At 50.8% G+C, this 25,552-nt stretch overlaps 1 protein-coding gene across 1 annotated transcript; it reads right to left on the minus strand.

Annotated features, from left to right (window-relative positions):
- Positions 1–5,213: 5,213 nt before the first annotated feature.
- fabp10a (fatty acid binding protein 10a, liver basic) lies at positions 5,214–24,805 on the minus strand. Its single transcript, XM_072516918.1, has 4 exons — positions 24,629–24,805; positions 6,972–7,144; positions 6,484–6,573; positions 5,214–5,319 (listed from the first exon to the last, which is right to left on the minus strand). The coding sequence occupies exons 1-4, from the start codon at positions 24,693–24,695 to the stop codon at positions 5,269–5,271; spliced, it is 381 nt and encodes a 126-aa protein (XP_072373019.1). The 5' UTR covers positions 24,696–24,805; the 3' UTR covers positions 5,214–5,268.
- Positions 24,806–25,552: the final 747 nt, after the last annotated feature.

Below are 25,552 nucleotides of genomic sequence, written 5' to 3' on the forward strand. Positions count from 1 at the left end.
TACGCACACGCTGGATCCTCCACTGGTTCCCAAGGATGACTTCGTGGAGATGCCACGGATCATGCCCCTTCCATCGCCACCAGAACCAAACCACAGCCAAGGCAACACTAACAAAGATGTTGAATGTTATATTTGCACGAATGAAAAACCAAGCACTGCACGAAGTACAACAAATGGTAAAGTAGAGACTTCGGCAGCAGCATCACCTCCAACAGTCCAAGGTGAACCAGTGTGAACCCAAATCTCCACAGCTGAACCGGCTTGAGGACCAGCCTATTCTTGAGGCGGTCACCCATTAGACTGGACTTATAGTGCTGTTCATACGTTCAAAAAGTCAAACACTTCTGTATTATAACCTGTTGTTGTTTATCGTTCCAGATATTGTCTGACCGGACCACTGTTCAAGTTGTTTTTTTTCTCGCATTCATGTTTTGTTATGGTACAACCTTGTTAGTGTGACGCACCCGACATCGCCCCATGTAAATAGTTACGTCATATACACACGCTGTACACAACACACACACACACTCTTAGATGCACTCACGACACGATTATATTTATAACCACGTAGGCACATATCTTTGTAAAAAGGAGGGATGTCATGATATTCAAACACACACATCATGATAGACACACCAACAGACAAATCAGAACACACAACACCACAACCAATCACAGAAAGATATAAAAGCACAAACACGACACCTGGTGGTCAGTATTAGCTGGAGACGAGGACCAGGACAGACCTGCTACATGACACACTCAGGGAGACAGCACGTGCAGAGTATCCAGAACGAACTGTATATAAGAGTTAAAATAAAATAGAGTTGTACCACATACAACTGTGTTGGCTCATCTGTGCACCAGAGAACCCAACACCACAGCCGTGTTGACCTGTTTGTAGACCAGAACACCCAACACGACACACCCGAGAGTCGGGGCTATAGTTTAACCTGTCATCTGAAAGAAGGCATGTTCAGCAGTGCAGCACCGGAATGTCATCCATTAAAAAAATTCTTTCACGGGGTGTGCTCAGCATTATTTTGTGCGCAATTTTAATTGTCCCTTGAGATGATGGTAGTGAGCTGCCTTTCTGAACCACTGTAGTCCATCTGTTGTAGGTACACCCACAGTGCTATTGTGAAGGGAGATTCTGTGGTTGAGTTCTGGAGTGCAATTGGAAAGCCCATTCTTCTGACCCAGAGGTAAAAGTATTACTACTACTAATAACAATCTTTATTATTGTCACAAGTAGGCTTACATTAACACTGCAATGAAGTTACTGAAAAGCCGTAAGTCGTCACACTCCGGTGCCAGTTCGGGTACAAAGAGGGAGAATTCAGAATGTCCAGTTCATCTAACAAACACATCTTTGGGGACTTGTGGGAGGAAGCCGGAGCACCCGGAGGAAACCCACGCAGACACAGGGAGAACGTGCAGATTCTACACAGACAGTGACCCAAGCCGGGAATCGAACCTGGGACCCTGGAGCTGTGAAGCAATAGTGCTAACCATTGTGCTACCGTGCCAAAACAGTGATATTTAAAGTTTACTCAATCTTCTGACCCAAGAAGAGATTCTGGGTGCGATTTACCAGCCTCGCCACGCCCAACTTGCTGTTGCGACCAGCCAGTTGAATCCCACGAGATTCGCGTTGTGAGATTCAACGAGACCTCGCGATCTGGATCTTGGTCACGCTGGGCGAAATCAAGATCAGCATATTTCAATGAGCCATTAGGGCACTTGGGGGTTTCCCTAGGACATTGGAGACCTGTGGGTGGTCGGGGATAGGGCAGGGTGGCAACCTAGTTTTCCATGTGGCACCTGCGCACCGTGGCACTGCCAAGCTGGAAGGATCACGACCAGGGTATTTGGGTGGCATTGCTGGGGTGACCGACTGCCAGGGTGGCACAGCCAAGGGTCAGGGCCTGAGGGGGCCATGCCCATGAAAGGAGGGATGATAGGTTATGAAGGGTGGGAGTTCGAAGACTGGTATGGAAAGGGCCTCATAAAGATTAGGGGATGAAGGGTGGGGGTCCTGAAAGATGGGGGGGTGGGGGGGCGGTAGCCTGTGATGTGCCATCAATTAACACAAACGAGTAGTGAACGAAACTGTGGCTTTAATAAGCTAAACAGAAAGCCTCCTGGCCACTGATCCCGAACTGGGGCAGTGTCGGAGGTCAGCCACCTTTATCCCGAGCCCGAGGGGAGGGGGAGCCAGCAGGCAGTGGTTTACCACAATAATGTAGTACAGTAACAGTTTACCACAATACATATAATACCCTAACAGTGGTTTACCACAGCCTGAAAAGGGGAATTGGGAAGGTCTGAAAAGGCAGGGGGGCTCAGCAACCACATGGCAGGGTGTTCTCACTTGGGGTGGGGGATGTGGGGTAATGCTGAAGTGTGCAGGAGGTGACATTTCTCGTGCTTGGGGGACCCTGAAGCTCACTTACAGATCAGGGCGCCCTTTCAAAACGGCGCCCCGATTTCTGAGGAGTCGGTCTCGTTCAGGTCCACATTGCTGAAATAACTTCTAAGTGTGGGCTAGGCCAGGGAGAAAATCCCCAGGGCCCCAAAATTTTTTATTTTAATTTTTTGTTATAAATTTAGAGAACCTAATTCTTCTTTTCCAATTAAGGGACAATTTAGCATGTCCAATCCACCTACCTTGCACATCTTGTTTGGGTTGTGGGGTGAGACCCACACAGACACATTGAAAATGTGCAAACTCCACATGGACAGTGACCTGGGGCCACGATCAAACCCGGGCCCTCGGCGCCGTGAGGCAGCAGTGCTAACCACTGTGCCACCATGCTGCCCCTCAGGGTCCCAGAAAATGACATCGGGCACGATCTAACGAAAAAACAACAGAGTCCCGTTATGGGATGGATTAACAGGGTTGTTCTCGCTGCTTTCGAACGGAACTCTGTTTCTTTAGGGGCCTCAGGGGAAACCCCCAGTGGAGGCCACTCTCAGCCACATTTCCTGCACTGTGGAGCTCCATGTAAAAATGGCGCCTCGATCTCGTGGCCCCCTGACGTGACCCCTGGACTCCCCAACACCCCAACTCACCTTTTGGTGGATTCATGAGGCCCCCCCCAGCATCCGACCACACGGGCAGGGCATTCAAAATGCCACCCAGACCCCTTGACATGCCAGCCTGGCAGTGACACCTCGGCACCCTGGCAGTGCTAAAGTGGCACCTAGGTGTCACTGTCAGGGTGCCAGGCTGGCAGTGCCAATGTGTCCTAGTGGCATCAACAATATCAGGGGGCCACCCTGCCCAGAGACCAAATACCCAGGGTTCTACAATTGCCTGAGAGACACCCCAAGTGACGTTCCGCCTGGTCCCTGTTTGTGGGGATCAATGCTAAACGGTGCCCGTCTGGTGTCTGCTTGGTGAGACTGATAGATCCGGGTGCCAGTTAAATCCGGCATTGGCATAGTTAAGTGAGCCGTTAAGCTCGCTGAACTATGCAAGTCTAGATCCTGCCCATTGTGGGCAGGATCGTCCGTAATCCTGATAGAGGCCTCTCGCGGGATCACCCGGCCACGGTCCGTCCCGATTCCTGCTAGACGTGACCGGTAGATCGCGCCCTAACTGTACGTGATTACCGATGTGGATCTCATCCAAAAGTCTGGCGTGTCAAACTCGCCCAAATTGACATTTGAGGCACTTTCAACTAATTGGGAACAAAGTCCCATAGTGAGCGCATTTAGAAGCGTGTTTCCCATGCTTGCAGTGTCGAGAAACACACGGCTATACAATGCCATTCGTGCTGTATAAGGGGCCTCAGTGGGGAACGCATGGCCGAGGCTACACTCGCAGGAACTCCTCAGAGAGATCGGGACCCTCTGATCCCCGAGGCCACTGATGCAACCCCCGACCACACCCCCAGTCCGAACGCACTATGCGAGGGTCCCCGACTTCCCCCCTCACCCACACAGGGCACTCCCAACCCAATTGCGTGTGCAAAGAATGCTAGCTTGGCATTTTGGCAGTGCCAACCTGGCACCCTAGCTGGGGGATGCCCTGTGTGGGTGCTGGGGAGGGTTCCAGGGACCCTTCGTTAGTGCATTGGGGCTGGGTGGCGAGTTTGGGGATTGCCTTGGAGGCCTTGGTGATCGGGATGCCATTTTTCAATGGTGTCCGATCTCTCGGTACACTTGCAGAGTTCCGGCGAGCGGAGCTCCCCAAAGTACAAAATGAAGCTATGTGTGGCCTTGGCCGCGTGTTCCCCGCTGAGGCCTCCTATACACATGAGTCGCATTTGTATAGCCAGGTGTTTCTCGGCGCTGCGAGTGCCGGGAAACATGGGCGAAATTCTCCGGTATCGGCGCGATGTCTGCCGACCGGCGCCAAAAACGGCGCAAATCAGTCCGGCATCGCGCCACCCCAAAGGTGCGGACTCCTCCGCCCCTTGACCGGCTGAGTCCTAACCTTGAGGGGCTAGGCCCGCGCTGGACTGATTTCCGCCCCGCCAGCTGGCAGAAGTGCCCCGCCAGCTGGCGCGGAAATGACATTGCCGGGCGGCGCATACACGGGAGCGTTAGCGGCCGCTCACGGCATCCCCGCGCATGCGCTGTGGAGGTAGTCTCTTCCGCCATGGTGGAGACAGTGGCGAAGGCGGAAGGAAAAGAGTGCCCCCACGGCACAGGCCCGCCCGTGGATCGGTGGGCCCCGATCGCGGGCCAGGCCACCGTGGGGGCACCCCCCGGGGCCAGATCGCCTCGCGCCCCCCCCCCCCCCAGGACCCCGGAGCCCGCCCGCGCCGCCTTGTCCCGCCGGTAAGAGAGGTGGTTTGATCCACAACGGCGGGACAGGCATCCTAGCAGCGGGACTTCGGCCCATCCGGGCCGGAGAATCACGGGGGTGGGGGGGCCTGTCAACCGGTGCGGCGCGATTCCCACCCCCGCCGAATCTCCGGTGCCGGGGAATTCGGCAACCGGCGGGGGCGGGATTCACGCCAGCCCCCGGCGATTCTCTGACCCGGCGGGGGGTCGGAGAATCTCGCCCCATGTGTCTAAAGGTGCTCGCTATGGGACTTTGTTCCCATTTAATTGAATCGAGCCCTTAGAAACTTTTCCGTTAAATTGTTTTCAATGTATTTGATTGGGACCCTTCGCCAGTGATCTTTTCTACACTTTAAGGTTACTTAACAAATCTATTATTGGTGTTTTGGAACCAAAAAAAAACACACACAAGGAACAACAGGTTTTCTCTCATTTATTTTAATCGGTCACAGGAGATTAGTTCCATTCTGGTTAAGTTCGTCGGCTTTTTCTAATCATAGTGGTGGTGCCTGCAGTAAGTGTCTGTTTAAAAATATGAATTAAATGAGTCAACACAAAGCAAAATGGTAATGCAACGAGCACATAATGTTATCACATCTTAAAACAGAATCAAGCCAATAGGTGACAATCAAGATGTGCTCGATTGTTATGGGCTTTTTATAATGTGATTTAAATGAGGAAAATGAGCCATATGATGCATTTTCCTACTTTAGACTCTTCGCAACATTGGATGGCATGGATACCTGAGAGTCTTGGATGTCTAGAGCTGCTTGGCCAGTGGAGTAAAGAAACTCTGGGCTGGATTCTCCGCCGTCGGGATGCTCTGTTTTGCCGGCAGCCCGGGGGTTTCCCAATAGCGTGGGGCTGCCCCACAATGGGAAACCCCATTGACCAGCCGGCGAAACAGAGAATCCCGATGGCGTGCCACACCAGAAATCTGTTGCGGTGGGACGGAGAAACCCGCCCAAAGTTTTTTAAACAATTTCCAGCCTGCTTTCAGCTATTTAAGAATTGCCATAATGAGCAAAACAAATTAGTTTTTCAAATAATTAACCAAGTGCTTGGATATGAAATATCCATTACACTTAACAGAGAATTTTGATATTATTTATTCATGTTAACTTGTAATATTCATAGCAGCCAATGGGTAATAGGGACGACTGACCCAGATTCTGAGGCCACCCAATGCTCACATTGCTACAAAGATGACAACAATGATAAACAATGCCAATTATTGTCCATATTATTATAATTATTTCTCCAGAAATATCCTTTGCAGTTGTGTGGCGCACAAAGACTCCATGAGACGAATAGAGTGAAGTCGATGAGGCTTTATTAAGCGTGTCTGTTCCCCAGCAGCCCGATAGTAAACTGGCCTGCGGGGGAAGGCACCGGCTTCTTATACTTCGCCTTCAGGGCGGAGTATGAGGTCAACGGCCAACCAGGACCTGGGATCTGTCAGCCAATGACATTAGGGCTTCCAGTCCCACATGACCCCCAATACATACTACCACAAGTTGGTAATGTGTCTTTTCTCCAATTAAAATTCAAAATAATTTATAGATGGATTTAGTATAACTATTGCCGTATAAAGTTAGGTTCTAACTCAGGTGTGACAGATGATCTGCACTGTCAAAAGCTGCACAACATGTAGAAAGCTGAGAAACGATATCATCCAATACTTACTTCAATCATTTCAGACCCCTGCACTTCCTGCACATGGACAAAGTTTTTCAGCTTGCATACTAGCTTCCCTTCTTCCATTTGAACAGTACACTGTGCAAAGCAAAACCATTGTAAGTATACACAAAAACATTTTTTATGTCTTCCCAACCCCCAACCCCGCCCCAACCAGAAAAATAAAAGTTGGGGAGTTAAACACCTTTGTTTCCATTGAGACCGAGGTAACTGCAAATTAGGCTTATAGTTGGATTTAATTGAGTTGTCCTGGTGAAACTAAGGGACAGGTCATATACTTGCACTCATTCACAAAAGAATACCCTACTATTTAAAACAGTGTTTATGGGCACATTTCCTAATTGATCAGAGGGAAACAATTCTAAATGGCATTTTCTACTATGCTCTTGAATTTGAAATAATTTGTGGATGTGCAAGAGTCTGACAATATACAGTAGGCACATAAGTGACCATGAACAAAACAAGAGTCGAAATACCTTTATCTTTTTGCCATCCATAGAGGTGATCTCGGCCTCTTTTCCGATGGTAAATTGATTTGTGACCGAACTACGTGGATTTTTTGTTGTAACGACAAAGTCGTTTCCCGTTTGTTTGATTTCAATGATTGGCTTGATGTCTTTTCCAACCTTTATTACATCCTCTGGAAGAGCTGCATCATTGAAAAAAATAGAACTATCGTTCTGAAATGGATGAATATCTTTACGGATGTATGTAAAATACAGTTTTAAAGAGTTTGTGGTGGTGGCTGAGGCTTTCAAATCAGCTAAGGCCGCGTGAAAAAAAATGAAATGAAAATCGCTTATTGTCACAAGTAGGCTTCAAATGAGGTTACTGTGAAAAGTCCCTAGTCGCCACATTCCGGCTCCTGCTCAGGGAGGCTGGTACGGGAATTGAACCGTGCTGCTGGCCTGCCTTGGTCTGCTTTCAAAGCCAGCGATTTAGCCCTGTGCTAAACCAGCCCCTTGTCATCCATTTGTCGTTGAAGCTGACTTCTGTATTCACACACTACTTTCAGCAAGAGGAGTAGTGACTTATCGTTCTTGTGTGTAGTAGCTGGCATTTTAAATAAGAAATGTAGCAGTGGTAGTGGCAACTGAAAACTGTTGGAATATCCAACATGCAGTGGATTCCCCAAAGACTCAGCAGGTTTATTCATTGAGATAGCTGATCAATACAGACCCAGAAGGCTCCAGGTACCATTAACCATTCAAGGTACACAGATCAATAACATGTCAACGACAGGCATAAAAATAATCAAAAATGGCAAATGATGGCCTTTATATCTCAAGGACTAGAATACAAGGAGGAGAGGTATTGCTGCAATTATACTAAGCCCTGTTCTGACCACATCTACAATATTGCGTTCTGCACAACACACCTTTACAAGGACATACTGACCTTGGAGAAAGCCTTTACTAAAATGTTATCTGGGCTCCAAGGGTTAACTTACAAAGAAGGATGACTAAAACTATTCACTTGAATTTAGAAGAGTAATGTGATCAAAGTTTTAAAGCTATTAAGGAAGTAGGGTTGATAGCGAGGAACCATTTCCACTGGTTGGGGAGATGGACTCGGAGATAGAGGCCAAAGATTATAGCCAGGCCCTTCAGGAGTAACGTTAGGAAAGATTTCTATGCACAGAGGGTGGCAGAAATTTGGAACTGTCTTTTGCAAATGTCAATCGAGACTGGGTTAATTGTTACTCTAAAATCTGAGATCGTAAGTTTTCTGTTAGCCAAGGCATTAAGTGACATATGGGGCAAAGGCAGTTATGAGGAGTTAGGCCACAATTCACCCTTGATATAATTGAACGGTAGAATAAGCTTGGGCTGAATGACCTCCTCCTGCTCCTATCTCCGGTTCCCCCATCCGCGTGTTTCTCAGCGGCGTGCCGTTCGCTGCCGGCGCGATTCTCTGATACTGGTGCTTGTCAATGGAATCTCCGATCGAAGCCAGCTCACACCGTCGGGAAAGCCACGGACGGGGGCGCGCTGCCAGCGGCAAAAGAGAATCCCAACGGCCGGAGAATTCCAGCCCTGGTGTTAAATGGGTGCATTGGAACCTACACAGCATCCCCTTCCCTGGTGACCCCAGGCACCTGTGAGTTGAAAAGTAATTTCATTCTTTCCCTCACAAAGGCAGTGTGTGCAGTAGCTTGGGAGATGTTGTCGCCAAGGATGCACTGTCACTCTGACTCCAACTCCCAAAGAGAGGCTGAGCAGGCAGAGAGTTCTTTCAGGCAGAACCAGAGAGGTGGGCCCACAGGGATGAGCAGCATGAGAACACTATTTGTTCCCTCAAATTTACTCCTCATTGGGTATTGATAAGGGATGATCGCATTCCTGCTCCCCAATCAACACTCGCACTTTCTGAACCTTGACATCTTTATCATGTGGAGAGATTTTGAGTAACTTTGTAATCACCGTAGCCACTCACTGAACTAACCTCACCTGCACTCTGGGTTTCTGAGGTACAACCAATCTGGGCCCTCCAATCACAGAGACCCCTACTGGACCATACAAGATTGTCTTAGCATTAGTGCAAGACTGTGATCCATCATTGTGGACACCCCAGCCAAGGTAGAGGCCTTTCTTTCATGGATCCTGCAGAGGCCTATTAAAGATAGTGATGCTTGGAGTTTGCACATTCTCCGTGGGTTTGCGTGGGTTTCACCTCCATAACCCAAAGATGTGCAGGTTAGGTGGATTGGCCACACTAAATTGCCCCTTAATTGAAAAAAAAATAATTGGGTAATCTAAAATAATTTTTTAAAAAGATAGTGATTCTTCACATAGAAAACTTCGGCACGCTACAGTACACAGGCCCATTCCACTCCCTCTGTCTTCATTCACTAAAAGCCCTGCCATTCAATGATGTACAAATCACTTTGATTGCTAACCCTTTATGCAAGGATTACTGACATCTTTCATAAGGCGATGAGCTGCCCATACAGATTTTCATCTGAGGTCTGACAAAGGCTTCATCCAAATTCACACGCACATCTTAAATCCTACACTCAAAACCTTCTTGCAGTCAAGGTTAATGTTCCCGTTGCCTTCTTACCTGCTTCGTTCAGCTGCGTCTTCGCTCTAAATAACAAGTCACCAAGGAAGGAGATTCACGATTGAATGTGGCCACCATATCATTCTCCAGTTAGGGCAGCCTCTGGTTTTCTACGATTAAGAAGTTTCGAGCTTCTGTCTCTCACCCGGAAGGGAGGTTGCGATGCCCAGTCACCGTCTGGCCTAGCCAATACAGCACTGCAGCTTTGCCTGGAGTGATCCGGCAGCCTCTGTGTGTTCTGCTGGATCTGGGTCTCCAAGGCGGCTGCCACCCTTTCCAGGGAGGTAGCCAGGCGCTCGCATCCCTGAGACATGGCATGAGACAGAACATGGATGGACTCCTCTAGGCTTTGACCCAGTTTTTACATGCCCACTGGCATCTCTGCCTGATGTTCCCCTGTCTGTCTCTGCACCTCCAACATTCTCTTAGGGCTGAGTCCAGAGGCTCATCACCTCCATGGGGCTGAGCATGGGCCTGGTGTCCAGCAGTCCTCTGAGTTCCAGAGAACTCGGCTGTCACTTCCTCCGCCGGCTGTGGATCCCTGTCTGTGATGTGTTCACCAGATTGAGACCCCGAGCCGACTCTAGAATCTTCACCCACTGAGGCGAATGTATCTGCGATAGTGGATGGGGCAGGTGAACGCTGTGACGGTGCATCCCCTGAGGATTCTGAAGCGTCATCCTCAGAAGCGGGGTAGGGGCTGGTTCTGAGGCTGGTCTCCATTCTTAACCTCCCCCTGTTTTTGCTGGTACCTGGAATGGAGAAAAGAAGATTTAGTGATTGACTGAGCAGGCTTGTAAATTAAAGAGAACTCATAGTCGGTGCAGAAATCTGACAACTGCAGATTGGATGCAGCCTCACTGGCTTCCTGGGGGAGTCCTATCTTGTCCTCAGTAGAGACACATCCCCCTCCTCCCCGGCTAGATCAGCAGCCTATTCATCAAAAGGGAGCAGGACTCTGACCTTTGGCGTTTCCCTTCCAACCTTGGCCCACACCCTGCAGCTGTGGGCATTCTTCTCCTCCAGAAAGACAGAAGGATTAATTGTCTTCCCAATGGTTGTGAGAGCAGCTCAGTAGAATGCATGTCTACGGCAGCTATGAGCCCCCCCAGTAAGTGATTAACAAGCCGGATGTCCTGAAACTGGCATGAGATTAAGAGATTAAAGTGGCTGCTGCACATTCAGTGGATGTCCCATCTGCTGGTTGTATGTGACATCCCTGTGGAGTCTAACCCTTCGACCGGCTGATGTCCTTACCAGAGTGCGTTTGCAGTGAGTCGACAGTGTACTTACCCAGGTGGAGTGAAGGAGTGGAGCAGATCATTCATCCTCTTCCTGCACTGCTGGCTGTTTTTTCGTTTGGGCTGCAGGGGATCTAACCACCGCAGAGATCTCCTCCCAGGCTGCCATGGTCAGACAGGAGGACCTCCTGCTGCCATTCTGGGGAAACAGGACCTTCCCGTCTCTCTTGGATGACCCGAGGGAAAGACTCCAGGGAGGAATCACTGAACCGTGGGGCCAAATGTTGCCTTCTTCTCTGTGACATTCCGTTTGATGGAGAATGAGGAGTTCCTGGCCAGCAGTGAGTGAATGGCGGTTCAGATGCCCTTTAAGTATGCGACCAGACCTTTGAGGTAACGCAAGGATGGCCACCTCCTGCTCACCTCCACAAAGAGTTTTGCCATGCTCCACACACCGATCCAGATAAATAAGGAATGAGCTGAACAGCACAAGATTGTGTGAGTTCAACCATCCCGCCACACAGGGGCAATCACTCTCACTTCCACACCCAGCACTGAGCTTTGTTTTCAGAGTGGAATATTCTGCCATTGTTATTGCTGATAAAGGATAGATTATTTGAACAAGGTAATGGAGAGTAGAAAATGATTGTCAAGAACAGGTGTGATTTAAAAAAAAATTAGAGTATCCAATTCTTTTTTCCCAATTAAGGGGCAATTTAGCCTGGCCAATCCACCGACCCTGCCCATCTTTGGGTTGTGGGGGTGAAACCCACGCAGACATGGGGAGAACGTGCAAACTCCACACGGACAGTGTCCTGGGGCTGGAACCAAACTCGGGTCCTGTCACTGTGAGGCAGCAGTGCCAACCACTGCGCCACCGTGCTGCCCAAAAGCTAACAGGCGCGATTTAATGGCAAAGCTTCTAAATGTCGTAGCGAGCGGGAACTGCCGCATGTTTCCCGGCACTCGGCCCAACGAGGCCATCACAGGTATTGGTCCACTTAACGAGGCCCCACAGGTTTCATGCTGTAAATGATGGTCCCGCAGGCTGATTCGCCAGGACCGTGCCCACCAGCTCCACACTAACAAGGGGGAGCAACTCTTAAATCGATCCTGCACAGTTAAACCCACACAGCTCACAGCCATGACACCGAGGAGACCAGCCCCATGGTTTGGGGATGCCAACCTTGGTAGATTGTTGGATGCGGTTAAGACCAGACGGGATGCCCTGTTCTCCCGAGGTATTTGGAGGGTCAGTCACAGGGCAGCCAGTGCCACCTGGGAGGAAGTGGCAGTGACCGTCAGCTCGGGGAGTGTGACCAGCCGGACCGGCAACGAGTGCCATAAGAAGATCAACGACCTCCACCGGGCCGCACGGTGGGTTGACACTGGCCCTCTGGCACTGCAACCCCCCGCCCGCCAGCCTTGCCTCCCCCCCACGGGGATACACCTTCCACCGCCCTCGCTCAGCGCTATAGAGTGCCTCAGCCCCCCCATGCTCAGCAGAGCCTCCCGCCCCATACTTCTTAATCACTGCTTAACCACTTCCTTACCTTGCAGGTCAGCTGTTCGGGAGAGAGAGGGAGCCAGGACCTTGGAAACAGCGCGGGAGTTTCAAAAAGCGCGGGAGCTGCGAGGCAGAGGGGACAGTTTAAAAGGGCGCGCTGTGGGTGAGGTAAGTACTGCTTAACCACTTCCTTACCTTGCAGGTCAGCTGTTCGGGAGAGAGAGGGAGCCAGGACCTTGGAAACAGCGCGGGAGTTTCAAAAAGCGCGGGAGCTGCGAGGCAGAGGGGACAGTTTAAAAGGGCGCGCTGTGGGTGAGGTAAGTACTGCTTAACCACTTCCTTACCTTGCAGGTCAGCTGTTCGGGAGAGAGAGGGAGCCAGGACCTTGGAAACAGCGCGGGAGTTTCAAAAAGCGCGGGAGCTGCGAGGCAGAGGGGCCAGTTTAAAAGGGCGCGCTGTGGGTGAGGTAAGTACTGCTTAACCACTTCCTTACCTTGCAGGTCAGCTGTTCGGGAGAGAGAGGGAGCCAGGACCTTGGAAACAGCGCGGGAGTTTCAAAAAGCGCGGGAGCTGCGAGGCAGAGGGGACAGTTTAAAAGGGCGCGCTGTGGGTGAGGTAAGTACTGCTTAACCACTTCCTTACCTTGCAGGTCAGCTGTTCGGGAGAGAGAGGGAGCCAGGACCTTGGAAACAGCGCGGGAGTTTCAAAAAGCGCGGGAGCTGCGAGGCAGAGGGGACAGTTTAAAAGGGCGCGCTGTGGGTGAGGTAAGTACTGCTTAACCACTTCCTTACCTTGCAGGTCAGCTGTTCGGGAGAGAGATCAGTTTTGGGAGCAGGCCTATTGGCTGACTGAAAAGCAGGAAGGATACAAAGGGTGTGGCTGAAGTGCCTTTAGAAACGGAGTGCTGAAGGCAAACCGAGTGTATCTGAGTTTGGGTAAGGCTGAGTTCGGGTAAGAGGGGAGTGACAAAAAAAAAAAAAAAATCAAGTTAATTAAGTAACGTAATTAACTAGTTAAGGGAATTTGGTGCTCACCTGAAGGAGGTGCAGAGAAGCAGACCTGTGAGGGAGTCTCTGGAGCAATTGCATCACAGCCAGCAGGTAAGTGATTGGCTTGTAACTGGTAAGTGATTTCTCTCTCTTTGACTTTCTCCTAGCTGTGTAGTGTAGTTCAAATTTAACTTCAGGTTTAAGTCATGGCAGGAGAGCTCAGACCCGTGTCATGCTCCTCTTGTGAGATGTGGCAAGTCAGGGACCCTTCTGGTGTCCCTGACTCCTTCATCTGCAAGAAGTGTGTCCAACTGCAGCTCCTGTTAGACCGCTTGACGGCTCTGGAGCTGCGGATGGACTCACTTTGGAGCATCCGCGATGCTGAGGAAGTTGTGGAAAGCACATTCAGTGAGTTGGTCACACCGCAGATTAAAATTACTGAGGCAGATAGGGAAAGGGTGACCAACAGACAGAGGAAGAGTAGGAAGGCAGTGCAGGGATCCCCTGCGGTCATCTCCCTCCAAAACAGATTTACCGTTTTGGAAACTGTTGGGGGAGATGGCTCACCAGGGGAAGGTGGCAGCAGCCAGGTTCATGGCACCGTGGCTGGCTCTGCTGCACAGAAGGGCGGGAAAAAGAGTGGCAGAGCTATAGTGATAGGGGATTCAATTGTAAGGGGAATAGACAGGCGTTTCTGCGGACGCAAACGAGAATCCAGGTTGGTATGTTGCCTCCCTGGTGCAAGGGTCAAGGATGTCTCGGAGCGGCTGCAGGGCATTCTGGAGGGGGAGGGTGAACAGCCAGCTGTCGTGGTGCATATAGGCACCAACGATATAGGTAAAAAACGGGATGAGGTCCTACAAGCTGAATTTAGGCAGTTAGGAGTTAAACTAAAAAGTAGGACCTCAAAGGTAGTAATCTCAGGATTGCTACCAGTGCCACGTGATAGTCAGAGTAGGAATGACAGGATAGCTAGGATGAATACGTGGCTTGAGAGATGGTGCAAGAGGGAGGGTTTCAAATTCCTGGGACATTGGGACCGATTCTGGGGGAGGTGGGACCTGTACAAATCGGACGGTCTGCATCTGGGTGGGACCGGAACCAATGTTCTCGGGGGGGTGTTTGCTAGTGCAGTTGGGGAGGGTTTAAACTAATGTGCCAGGGGGATGGGAACCGATGTAGGAAGTCAGTGGGGACAGAAACAAAAGGCAGGAAGGGAGAGTGTGTAAAGCATGACCAGAGAAAGCAGGGCAGAGAGCAAGGAAGGTCTACATTAAACTGCATTTATTTCAATGCAAGGGGCCTGACGGGCAAAGCGGATGAACTCAGGGCATGGACGGGCACATGGGACTGGGATATTATAGCTATGACTGAAACATGGCTAAGGGAGGGGCAGGACTGGCAGCTCAATGTTCCGGGGTACAGATGCTATAGAAAGGATAGAACAGGAGGTAAGAGAGGAGGGGGAGTGGCGTTTTTGATTAGGGAGAACATCACGGCAGTACTTAGAGGGGATATATCCGAGGGTTCGCCCACTGAGTCTATATGGGTGGAACTGAAAAATAAGAAGGGAGAGATCACCTTGGTAGGACTGTACTACAGGCCCCCAAATAGTCAGCGGGAAATTGAGGAGCAAATATGTAAGGAGATTACAGATAGCTGCAAGAATAATAGGGTGGTAGTAGTAGGGGACTTTAACTTCCCCAACATTGACTGGGACAGCCATAGCATTAGGGGCTTGGATGGAGGGAAATTTGTTGAGTGTATTCAGGAGGAATTTCTCATTCAGTATGTGGATGGACCGACTAGAGAGGGGGCAAAACTTGACCTCGTCTTGGGAAATAAGGAAGGGCTAGTGATAGAAGTGCTAGTGAGGGATCACTTTGGGACAAGTGACCATAATTCCATTAGTTTTAAGATAGCTATGGAGAATGATAGGTCTGGCCCAAGAGTTAAAATTCTTAATTGGGGCAAGGCCAATTTTGATGGTATCAGGCAGGAACTTGCAGAGGTAGATTGGGGGAGACTATTGGCAGACAAAGGGACGGCTGGTAAATGGGAGGCTTTTAAAAATGTGTTAACCAGGGTGCAGGGTAAGCACATTCCCTTTAGAGTGAAGGGCAAGGCTGGTAGAAGTAGGGAACCCTGGATGACTCGAGATATTGAGACTCTGGTCAAAAAGAAGAAGGAGGCATATGACGTACATAAGCAACTGGGATCAAGTAGATCCCTTGAAGAGTATAGAGATTGTCGAAATAGAGTTAAGAGGGAAATCAGGAGGGCAAAAAGGGGACATGAAATTGCTTTGGCAAATAATGCAAGGGAGAATCCAAAGAGATTCTACAGATACATAAAGGGGAAAAGAGTAACCAGGGACAGAGTAGGGCCTCTTAAGGATCAACAAGGGCATCTATGTGCAGAGCCACAAGAGTTGGGTGAGATCCTGAATGAATATTTCTCATCGGTATTCACGGTGGAGAAAGGCATGGATGTTAGGAAACTAAGGGAAATAAATAGTGATGTCTTGAGAAGTGTGCATATTACAGAGGAGGAGGTGCTGGAAGTCTTAAAGCGCATCAAGGTAGATAAATCCCCGGGACCTGATGAAATGTATCCCAGGATGTTGTGGGAGGCTAGGGAGGAAATTGCGGGTCCCCTAACCGAGATATTTGAATCATCGGCAGCCACAGGTGAGGTGCCTGAAGATTGGAGAGTGGCGAATGTTGTGCCCTTGTTTAAGAAGGGCAGCAGGGAAAAGCCTGGGAACTACAGACCGGTGAGCCTAACGTCTGTAGTAGGTAAGTTGCTAGAAGGTATTCTGAGAGACAGGATCTACAAGCATTTAGAGAGGCAAGGACTGATTCGGGGCAGTCAGCATGGCTTTGTGCGTGGAAAATCATGTCTCACAAATTTGATTGAGTTTTTTGAGGGAGTGACCAAGAAGGTAGATGAGGGTAGTGCAGTAGACGTTGTCTACATGGACTTTAGCAAAGCCTTTGACAAGGTACCGCATGGTAGGTTGTTGCAGAAGGTTAAAGCTCACGGGATCCAGGGTGAGGTTGCCAATTGGATTCAAAATTGGCTGGACGACAGAAGGCAGAGGGTGGTTGTAGAGGGTTGTTTTTCAAACTGGAGGCCTGTGACCAGTGGTGTGCCTCAGGGATCGGTGCTGGGTCCACTGTTATTTGTGATTTATATTAATGATTTGGATGAGAATTTAGGAGGCATGGTTAGTAAGTTTGCAGATGACACCAAGATTGGTGGCACAGTGGATAGTGAAGAAGGTTATCTAGGATTGCAACGGGATCTTGATCAATTAGGCCAGTGGGCCGACGAATGGCAGATGGAGTTTAATTTAGATAAATGTGAGGTGATGCATTTTGGCAGATCGAATCAGGCCAGGACCTACTCAGTTAATGGTATGGCGTTGGGGAGAGTTATAGAACAAAGAGGTCTAGGAGTACAGGTTCATAGCTCCTTGAAGGTGGAGTCGCAGGTGGACAGGGTGGTGAAGAAGGCATTCGGCATGCTTGGTTTCATTGGTCAGAACATTGAATATAGGAGTTGGGACGTCTTGTTGAAGTTGTACAAGACATTGGTACGGCCACACTTGGAATACTGTGTGCAGTTCTGGTCACCCTATTATAGAAAGGATATTATTAAACTAGAAAGAGTGCAGAAAAGATTTACTAGGATGTTGCCGGGACTTGATGGTTTGAGTTATAAGGAGAGGCTGGATAGACTGGGACTTTTTTCCCTGGAGCGTAGGAGGCTTAGGGGTGATCTTATAGAGGTCTATAAAATAATGAGGGGCATAGATAAGGTAGATAGTCAACATCTTTTCCCAAAGGTAGGGGAGTCTAAAACTAGAGGGCATAGGTTTAAGGTGAGAGGGGAGAGATTCAGAAGGGCCCAGAGGGGCAATTTCTTCACTCAGAGGGTAGTGAGTGTCTGGAATGGGCTGCCAGAGGTAGTAGTAGAAGCGGGTACAATTGTGTCTTTCAAAAAGCATTTAGATGGTTACATGGGTAAGATGGGTATAGAGGGTTATGGGCCAAGTGCGGGCAACTGGGACTAGCTTAATGGTTAAAAAACTTGGCGGCATGGACTGGTTGGGCCGAAGGGCCTGTTTCCATGCTGTAAACTTCTATGATTCTATGATTCTATGATTCTCATTCCCCCCCACACTCCCCATACTCCCAAACCCCCAATCCCCCCCATATTCCCATCACCCCATACTCCCCTTCCCCCCACTCTCCCCCATACTCCCGCTCCCACCCCAAACCCGGGATGAACAAAGCGTGAGACTCACAATACCCCCTCCATGTCCCCTCAGGAGAAGTTGATCCCTTGAATGAACAGCTTGTCGTATGAAGAACATTTGAGGACTCTGGGTCTGTACTCGGAGTTTAGAAGGATGAGGGGGGATCTTATTGAAACTTATAGGATACTGCAAGGCCTGGATAGAGTGGACGTGGACGTGGAGAGATGTTTCCACTTATCGGAAAAACTAGAACCAGAGGACAGCATCTCAGACTAAAGGGACGATCCTTTAAAACAGAGATGAGGAGGAATTTCTTCAGTCAGAGGGTGGTGAATCTGTGGAATTCTTTGCCGCAGAAGGCTGTGAAGGCCAATTCACTGATTGTCTTTAAGACAGAGATAGATAGGTTCATAATTAATAAGGGGATCAGGGTTATGGGGAGAAGGCAGGAGAATGGGGATGAGAAAATATCAGCCATGATTGAATGGCGGAGCAGACTCGATGGGCCGAGTGGCCTAATTCTGCTCCGATATGTTATGTCTTATAGTCCAAAGTCATGTAATTCCAGAAGGCCATCTTTTTCCAATGCCAGTTGGAAGTTATGGCCTATATAATTGCGTTAATGTGATACAGAAAAGGTCCACTTCCCTCATTCTATGTCTTATGGTCTTATGGTCGCAACAGATGGGAGAGGGCCCAAATGGGTGGCAGGGCGCTGGCCATCAGAGTCCTCACCCCTACGAGGAACGGGCCCTGGAGGTCGCGGATGTGGCCGAGGAGTGATCGGTCACTGACATAGATGTTGGCTTGTGGCGTAGAGGTAGGATCCACCGGTCCCCACCCTGATCATCTGCCACACGAGTTGTAAATTACATACAGACTGACCCATCCCTCCCACTGGCCACATGTCCATTCTCCAGCAGGATCTCCATCTGACGGTGCCGGCCCATCTGAGGTGGCCCTCCCCCAACCCCTCCGGCCTCCCATGAGACCACCTCAAAGGGAGCTCTGAGGATACCACCATATTCGTGGCACAGGCGCGATTTAATGGAAAAGTTTCTAAATGTCGTAGCGAGCGGGAACTGCCGCAAGCTTCCCGGCACTCGGCCCACCCCACCCTCCACCAGAGCAGTGGCACACCTCGGTGGGCAACAGCTGTGGTCAGACTTCTGAGGCACATTCTGGTGAGTGCGTCACAGTTGCTGATGCACATCAGGTGGCAGCAGGAACGCCCAGGTGAGACAGCAATCAGAGGTCTGCTGGATCCCAGGAACCAGCTGGATCCTAGTCAGATGCTGAGCCTCTGGACCAGGCTTACCCGGAGCTGTTGCGGTTTATAGGGTGCAGCACGACAGGCATGTGCCGCTGGTAAGTGGACCGACGGCTCTCCAAACCAGGCCCCCAGATGACCTCCGGCAGGGGTATTGAAGGCCATGGGATATGATAGGCAGCAGGCTGCCTCCACCAAGAGGTGCATCCTGGGGACACATCTAGACACAGCAGTAGAGCACGGAAGGCTAAGCAGGAAGAGGATCACTGAGAGGGCACTGGGGGAAATGCGGGTAAGGGGGGGAGGGTGCGATGAGGGGAGGAAGGGATGGGGAGGAGTCAGGAGGGATAGGGAAGGTGGGCTGTCACGATCGGGGGCTAAGGGCAGTTGGGGACACATATATACAGCATTAAAAAACGTTGGACCTCAGAAATATGACGCCTCTGGGACTTTTCTCCGCTACGCGTGCTGACCACCAAACCCCTGCCCAGCCCCCATTCGTAGTGGCCCTGAACTCTCCCACCCCACCCCACTTATCCAGGCACATCACGTGCAGATGATGGGTGTGAGCAAGCACTCAACAGACAGGCAGGACTCAGACTGTGGCATAATTGAGGAGCACCAGCGCTCAGCTCTCAGCGGGATATCATCACTCTCCTGCCTTCAACAGTGACCCGTTTGGGTTCATAAAGTTGGAGAGGATTAAGTTCGCCTTGAGAGGGTCTGCGCAGGGGTTCTACAGGCGGTGGCAACCGTTCCTAGACTATCTCACGGAGCGTTAGAGGAAGGTCGGTCAGCAGCAGCAGCAACCTTGGGGGGTTGGGGGGGGGGGGGGTGGAGGGGACGTCCTGGGAGGGGGGGGGAAGGGGTGAGGGAAGGGGGGGCGAAGGGGGGAGGAAAGGGGGGACTGCCTGGGAGGGTGGATGAGCAAGAGATACCATGAAGGGTTGGGGAAACTGCCACGTACGGGTGAGGGCCAGTGTACAAAGCTGTGTAAATATATCATTCATTTTGCCATGTATATATCTTGCTCTGCGCGATTTCTCGTTTTTGTTTTGTTTCGGCGGGGGGGGGGGGTTATTGTTTGTAAGGGAGAAAAATTGTGTTAAAAAACTTTAATAAATATATATATTTTTAAAAACAGTGACCCGTTGACAGTGCCGGCACATTCCCATCACCCTCGAGTGATGGTGCACAGACCCTGGGAGGGGGGAACAGGGTGGGGGTGAATGGGAGGGAGGAGAGAGAAGGGGGTGGAAGGAGAGGAGGGAAATAGATGTGGGAGGGGGAAGGGGGAGAAGCGCGATAAACGAACAAAGTCATGTCCTGTGTGAAGCGGGCGAGGATGTGGGGGCCTCCCTGGCTCTGCAGGCTTCCAGACTCTCTCCACTGCCACCTGTCCTTCATCCTCAGGCTGGTCCTGTGAATCCTTCCCAGGATCCTCCTCCAGCCCCTCCAGGTCCGGAACCTCCTCAGAGGTGGCCACATGTTCCTTCCCCTCAACCCCAGCACATGGCTCTGTGGCGAGCAGACCACCACAAAACACGCAATTCTCTGGAAGCTGTACTGCAGTGCATCACCAGAGCGCTCGAGGCATTGGAACTGCATTTTGAGGAGTCCGATGCACCGTTCAATGACAACCTGGGTGGCTGCATGAACCTTCTTCGTATCGGGTCTCCGCATTGATCACTGATCTCTGCACCGGCATCATTAGCCAAGTCCTCAGCAGGTACCCCTTATCCTTCAAGTGCCAACCGGCCACCCTGAGGGCCTCTTCGAAGAGGCTGGGAATGTCCAACTGCCCCAAGATGTAGCTGGCATGCACACTTTCTGGGAAGTGTGCACACACATGCATGATCTTCGGGTAGTGGTCGCATACAAGTTGGATGTTCAGAGAGTGGAAACCCTTCCTGTTAATTTAGGGCACTCCCTGATGGTCAGGTGTGTGCAAGGCGACATGTGCGCCATCTATTAGGCCCTGGACTGGGGGCATCCCGGCGATGGCGGAGAATCCTGCTGCCTGGGCATCTTGTTGGGCCTGATCCATGTCAAAATTTATATTGTTTTCTGCCCGGGCAAACAGGGCATCCATGACTTCACCGATGCACTTGTGGGCTGCAGTTTGTGAGATGCCACACAAGTTCCCACTCGAGCAGGTATGGTGCTGAAATGTAAACATTCAGGGTTGCGGTGACCTTGATGGCCACTGAGAGCCTCCCCCTCCACGTGGTGCCAAGTTTGTGAGGACATGGCATAGGTGCCACACCATCCTCTTGTTGAGGCGGAGCCTCCTGCGGCACACGCCTGTACAGCTTGGGCTGTCGCCGGCCTCTCCCTCTGGGTCCCTCCCTGACCTGTTGGGCGGCCAGGTCCTCAGGGTGTGGGGCGGGGCCCTGCACATGTTCCATCCTGAGTCTTTATCGACGCTGCAGCCGCCGCCCCCTCTGGCGCTTGGCTACCTGGCCTGCCAGCAGCACCTGAAGGGCATCCTCCACAGGGTCCAAGATATCATCCATACCGTGTAATATTTGTAAGTAATCGGTGAGAGTGTAAGACTGACAACCAGTGGTGTCATCCTCTCCAGCATCCTCCAGCCCCCCCCCCCATTGCTCTCCCCCTCTCACCTGCACTCCCTCCCCATGCACCCCTGGCTGCAATGGGAGCCCCTGCTCACCGGACCCCACATACTTTACCACAGACACCAGCTCATTACGTTACCTGGACTGTGCACTGGTCCCCTCCCCGGTGCACACACCCACTCTCTGACTACTGAAATTTCCTCAGAGCTGGGGCCCAGGCCCTGGGTGTTCGGATATTGGCCGCTTTGTCCAAGGTGTTGCTTCCAGGCATCACGGTCTTATTAGGATGCTAGACAATAACTAGCATTGCCAATTCCCAATTAGCAATAGCCTTCAGAGGCGGGGCCAGAGGCCTGCACGGTCAGTGGGAGTTATGGGTGGTCAGTGGGGCAGTCAGGCAGGGGTTAGTGTTGCCCTTGGAACAGGACCACACGATCCAGGGGTTGCCATGGCGGGCCTGCAGGTGTTGAGAGACCATTCCCACTCTGCAGCCAAGGCCATGAGGGGGGGGGGCATAGAGCAATCCCCCTTGCTCCGTTCCCCCTCCGATATGGTGGCCCACCCCAACTGAGGCTAGCCCCCCAGTGGCTCTCCACCTTCCTCTGAGCACTGGGCAGCAACCCCAATGCCCCCGGGCTAATTGCCTGTGAGTGAAGGTGACTACTCACCTACTTGGGTCCCTACAGCAGTTGTTCCGCCAGCTTCACGTTTGTAAAAAGGAGTACTTATCGGCGCCCGCGTGACCACTTGCTGGGGAGGCCGTTAGATTACAGTGGTACCATTAGATAGGAGTAGCTCCCGTTAATTTTATGGAGATTGGGCTGAAGTGGTGAGTATTGGTTTCTTGCTACGCTAAGTCAGGATCCTGGGGCGGGATTCTCCCCCACCCGGCGGGGCGGGGGGTCCCGGGGGGTGGAGTGGCGTGAACCACTCCGGCATCGTGCCGCCCCAAAGGTGCGGATTTCTCCGCACCTTTAGGAGCCAAGCCCTCACCATGAGGGGCTAGGCGCGCGTCGGAGTGGTTGGCGTGCCGTCGTCCGGCGGGAAAGGGATTTGGCGCCACGCCAGCCGGGGCCGAAAGGACTTCGCCAGGCGGCGGAAGTCTGTGCAATCCGCGGGAGCATCAGCGGTTGCTGATGTCATCCCTGCGAATGCTCAGGGGGGGGTGTCTCTTCCGCGTCGGCCATGGTGAAGACTGTGGCCGGGGCAGAGGGAAAAGGGTGCCCCCACGGCACAGGCCCGCCCGCAGATCGGTGGGCCCCAATCGCGGGCCAGGCCACCGTGGGGGCACCCCCTGGGGCCAGATCGCCCCCGCGCCCCGCCCCCCCCCCCCCCCCAGGACCCCAGAGCCCGCCCACGCCGCTTAGATCCGCCGGGAAGAGAGGTGGTTTGATCCTCGCCGGCGGGACTGGCATTCCATCAGCGGGACTTCGGGGGGGGGGGGGGGGGGCGCCGACCGGCGCGGCGCGATTCCCGCCCCCGCCGAATATCCAGTGCCGGAGAATTAGGCAACTGGCAGGGGCGGGATTCATGCCAGCCCCCGGCGATTCTCTGACCCGGGGGGGGGTTGGAGAATCCCGCCCCTGATCTCCAATGGGACCGGGCCAGTTAGATCGCAAACAGATCGGTGCCCGGAACGGTTCTCGATTTTGGCATCTCCTGCGATTTAACGCCTCGTTGTGCTCTCGCTCAAGTGCAATGCAGCCATTAAGTTGCACCCTGTGAATGCCTTCAAACTAAAGTGAGTGTATGTTCTATTCATTCTCGGTGAAGTTGATTACAAACAATGGAGGAATTTCAAGCGCAAATTATGTCCAGCACCAATCAAGTTTCCACAAGCTTTTGTGTTAGTTTAAAAACATATCATCAGAAGCTAGCCCTGTCCACAAAACTGACCATGTACCCATTTGGAATTAATCACCATGGCCCCGAATGTGGCACTGGTCCTGTGGTGATTCAGGACGTCCTAATAGGCTAGCATGGGTGCCACATGGAACTAGTGCAATTCCAACGAATGCTGGCGCATGATTTGCTGGGATCGGGATTGGCACTCAAGTGCCTAACAAGCTGGAGCTGCAGATAGGCACTCCACTCCCCACACACCCTCATCCTAGTCAAGAAGGTGGCACTGATGGCGCTGGAGCATGCCCATCTTGTTGATGGGTCGGCTGAGGTCAAAGGGTACCTAGAGGGGTGGCCTGGGGAGGCACCGATAAGACACGTGATGCTAAATTCACAGTGGGCAGTCAGAGGCGTGTGCAGCTGCATGGCTGCCTTGCAGGCTGCGGCAGTGGTGGTCCGCGCCCATCCATCGCGGCCCCATGGCTCACCTCCTGGCCGCCCCCCAATACTCCCCTCGGCACTGACACAAGCCCCCCGGCCAATGGCACAACCATCAACACACTATAGCGATGTTGGACATTTTTCATATCCCCTCTCTCTCCGTCAGCAGTCACTGTGCCTTTTTCCCGATTTTAAATACCATAAGGGAATCTCGCCCTTGGTAATTCCTCCTGGCGGAGACGGAGCATTGTGGGGGCCTGGAATTGCCCGGTTGGGCCCGTTAATCATATGCCAATGGCTTTACTGACTAATTTGCATGTCAACGGCGGCTTGCAGCATGCAGCGTGGAACACATTCACGCCGCTGTCGAGGCAGCGGAGCATTCGTCGGGCGCCTCAATTTTCTGCTCACGCACGATTCTCTTCCTGATCCTGTTTCCCGAGTCTGGCATCGCTGGGCGGAGAATCCAGCACACATGTTTCCACTAATTTCAACTGTTTACAACAAGAGATTCTTAAATTACAAGTTTTTTAATGAATTGGTTAAGACACTGACTCCATACCTATGTTATTAATAGATGGTTCTGTATAGTTTTTTCTTAAAGTCATTTTCACGGATTTAAAATTGGATTCCATTGAGATACTGGATTGGACGCCAACTAAAACTGTTTATTTTTTCTGATAAGCCTATGTTAATAAAACTGCATCGGGTTATCGCTTTTAAATAGGAGCCTTTTTAATACAATTTATTAAAACTTACTTTCTAAAATGCTGCCCAATTACGATGGTTCATTTATGTTTATACAAATAAGTTGAGTGAAAACTCAAGCATAATATAAGTTCAGCAAGTCAGCACAACTTTGAACACAATTTATGACAAGATCCCCATCTGTGCCCCTGATGTTTTGCCATTATTCAGAATTGTTACTTTAACTTACAGAGAGCTCGCATAAAATCCTCAATATTCTCCTGGGAGTAGACTTGCCATGTTCCAGAGAATGCCATTTTCCCAGCTGCGATCTCTCACTTGGTGCACGCGATTAAGGAAAAGGATAAGCAGAGTTTGACTTTTTGTAACCCAGCATTTATATCCCACAGAGCACATCGGTAGATTCAGATTTGTTAATAACTTGGTTGCATAACTGATCTAATCATTAACTGAAAAGTAATCAATGAAAGAGTTGCCTGAGCAAACCAAAAAATTGCTTTTGGATGTAGGTAATCTCACATTCATTAAAATACATTCAATGCTGGAAGCCATGAAATTCGTTCACTTTTCAAGGTCAATGTCCTTTAGAAAGGAGGGCAGGATTCAAAATTGATAATGTCGTAAGATTAGCCATGATTTTATTGAATGACAGAGCAGGCTCGAAGGGCCAAATGGCCTCCTCCTGCTTCTATGTCCCTATGCCCTGAATAGTGCATCATTATGCTCAAGACCACATGATGTGCAAGTGGCACAGTGATACATTGAGGTATACGCATTTTGCAAATGGTAATATTTGAAAACATTTAATGATAGATTTGCCAAACACCTAAGAGGACTGGTGCCCTTTAACAAGTTAATAACCCTGACACAAGTTTCTAGAATTGGAGAATAATAATTTCCTTGCTGCAATGTTCTGTTCAAAGGCTCATCACCGGCCTTGCCAAATAACTGATAGTTTCCATTTCTGGTGATGGGAGGAAAGTGGTGATGCATTGGCACCTTTGTATCACGACCATTTGGAAAATAAACAATTCCCCATGACACTACAAAGTATTGTGGATTTGACACCTTTCTTTCACATATGGGATGCAAGTTTTGATTCAGGAAGGTTATTAAAATGAAAGTGTCCTCTCTCATTTTTTTCCCCATGGAA

The sequence above is a fragment of the Scyliorhinus torazame genome, chromosome 1, assembly GCF_047496885.1.
Source record: "Scyliorhinus torazame isolate Kashiwa2021f chromosome 1, sScyTor2.1, whole genome shotgun sequence".
In the NCBI taxonomy this organism is placed as follows: Eukaryota; Metazoa; Chordata; class Chondrichthyes; order Carcharhiniformes; family Scyliorhinidae; genus Scyliorhinus; species Scyliorhinus torazame.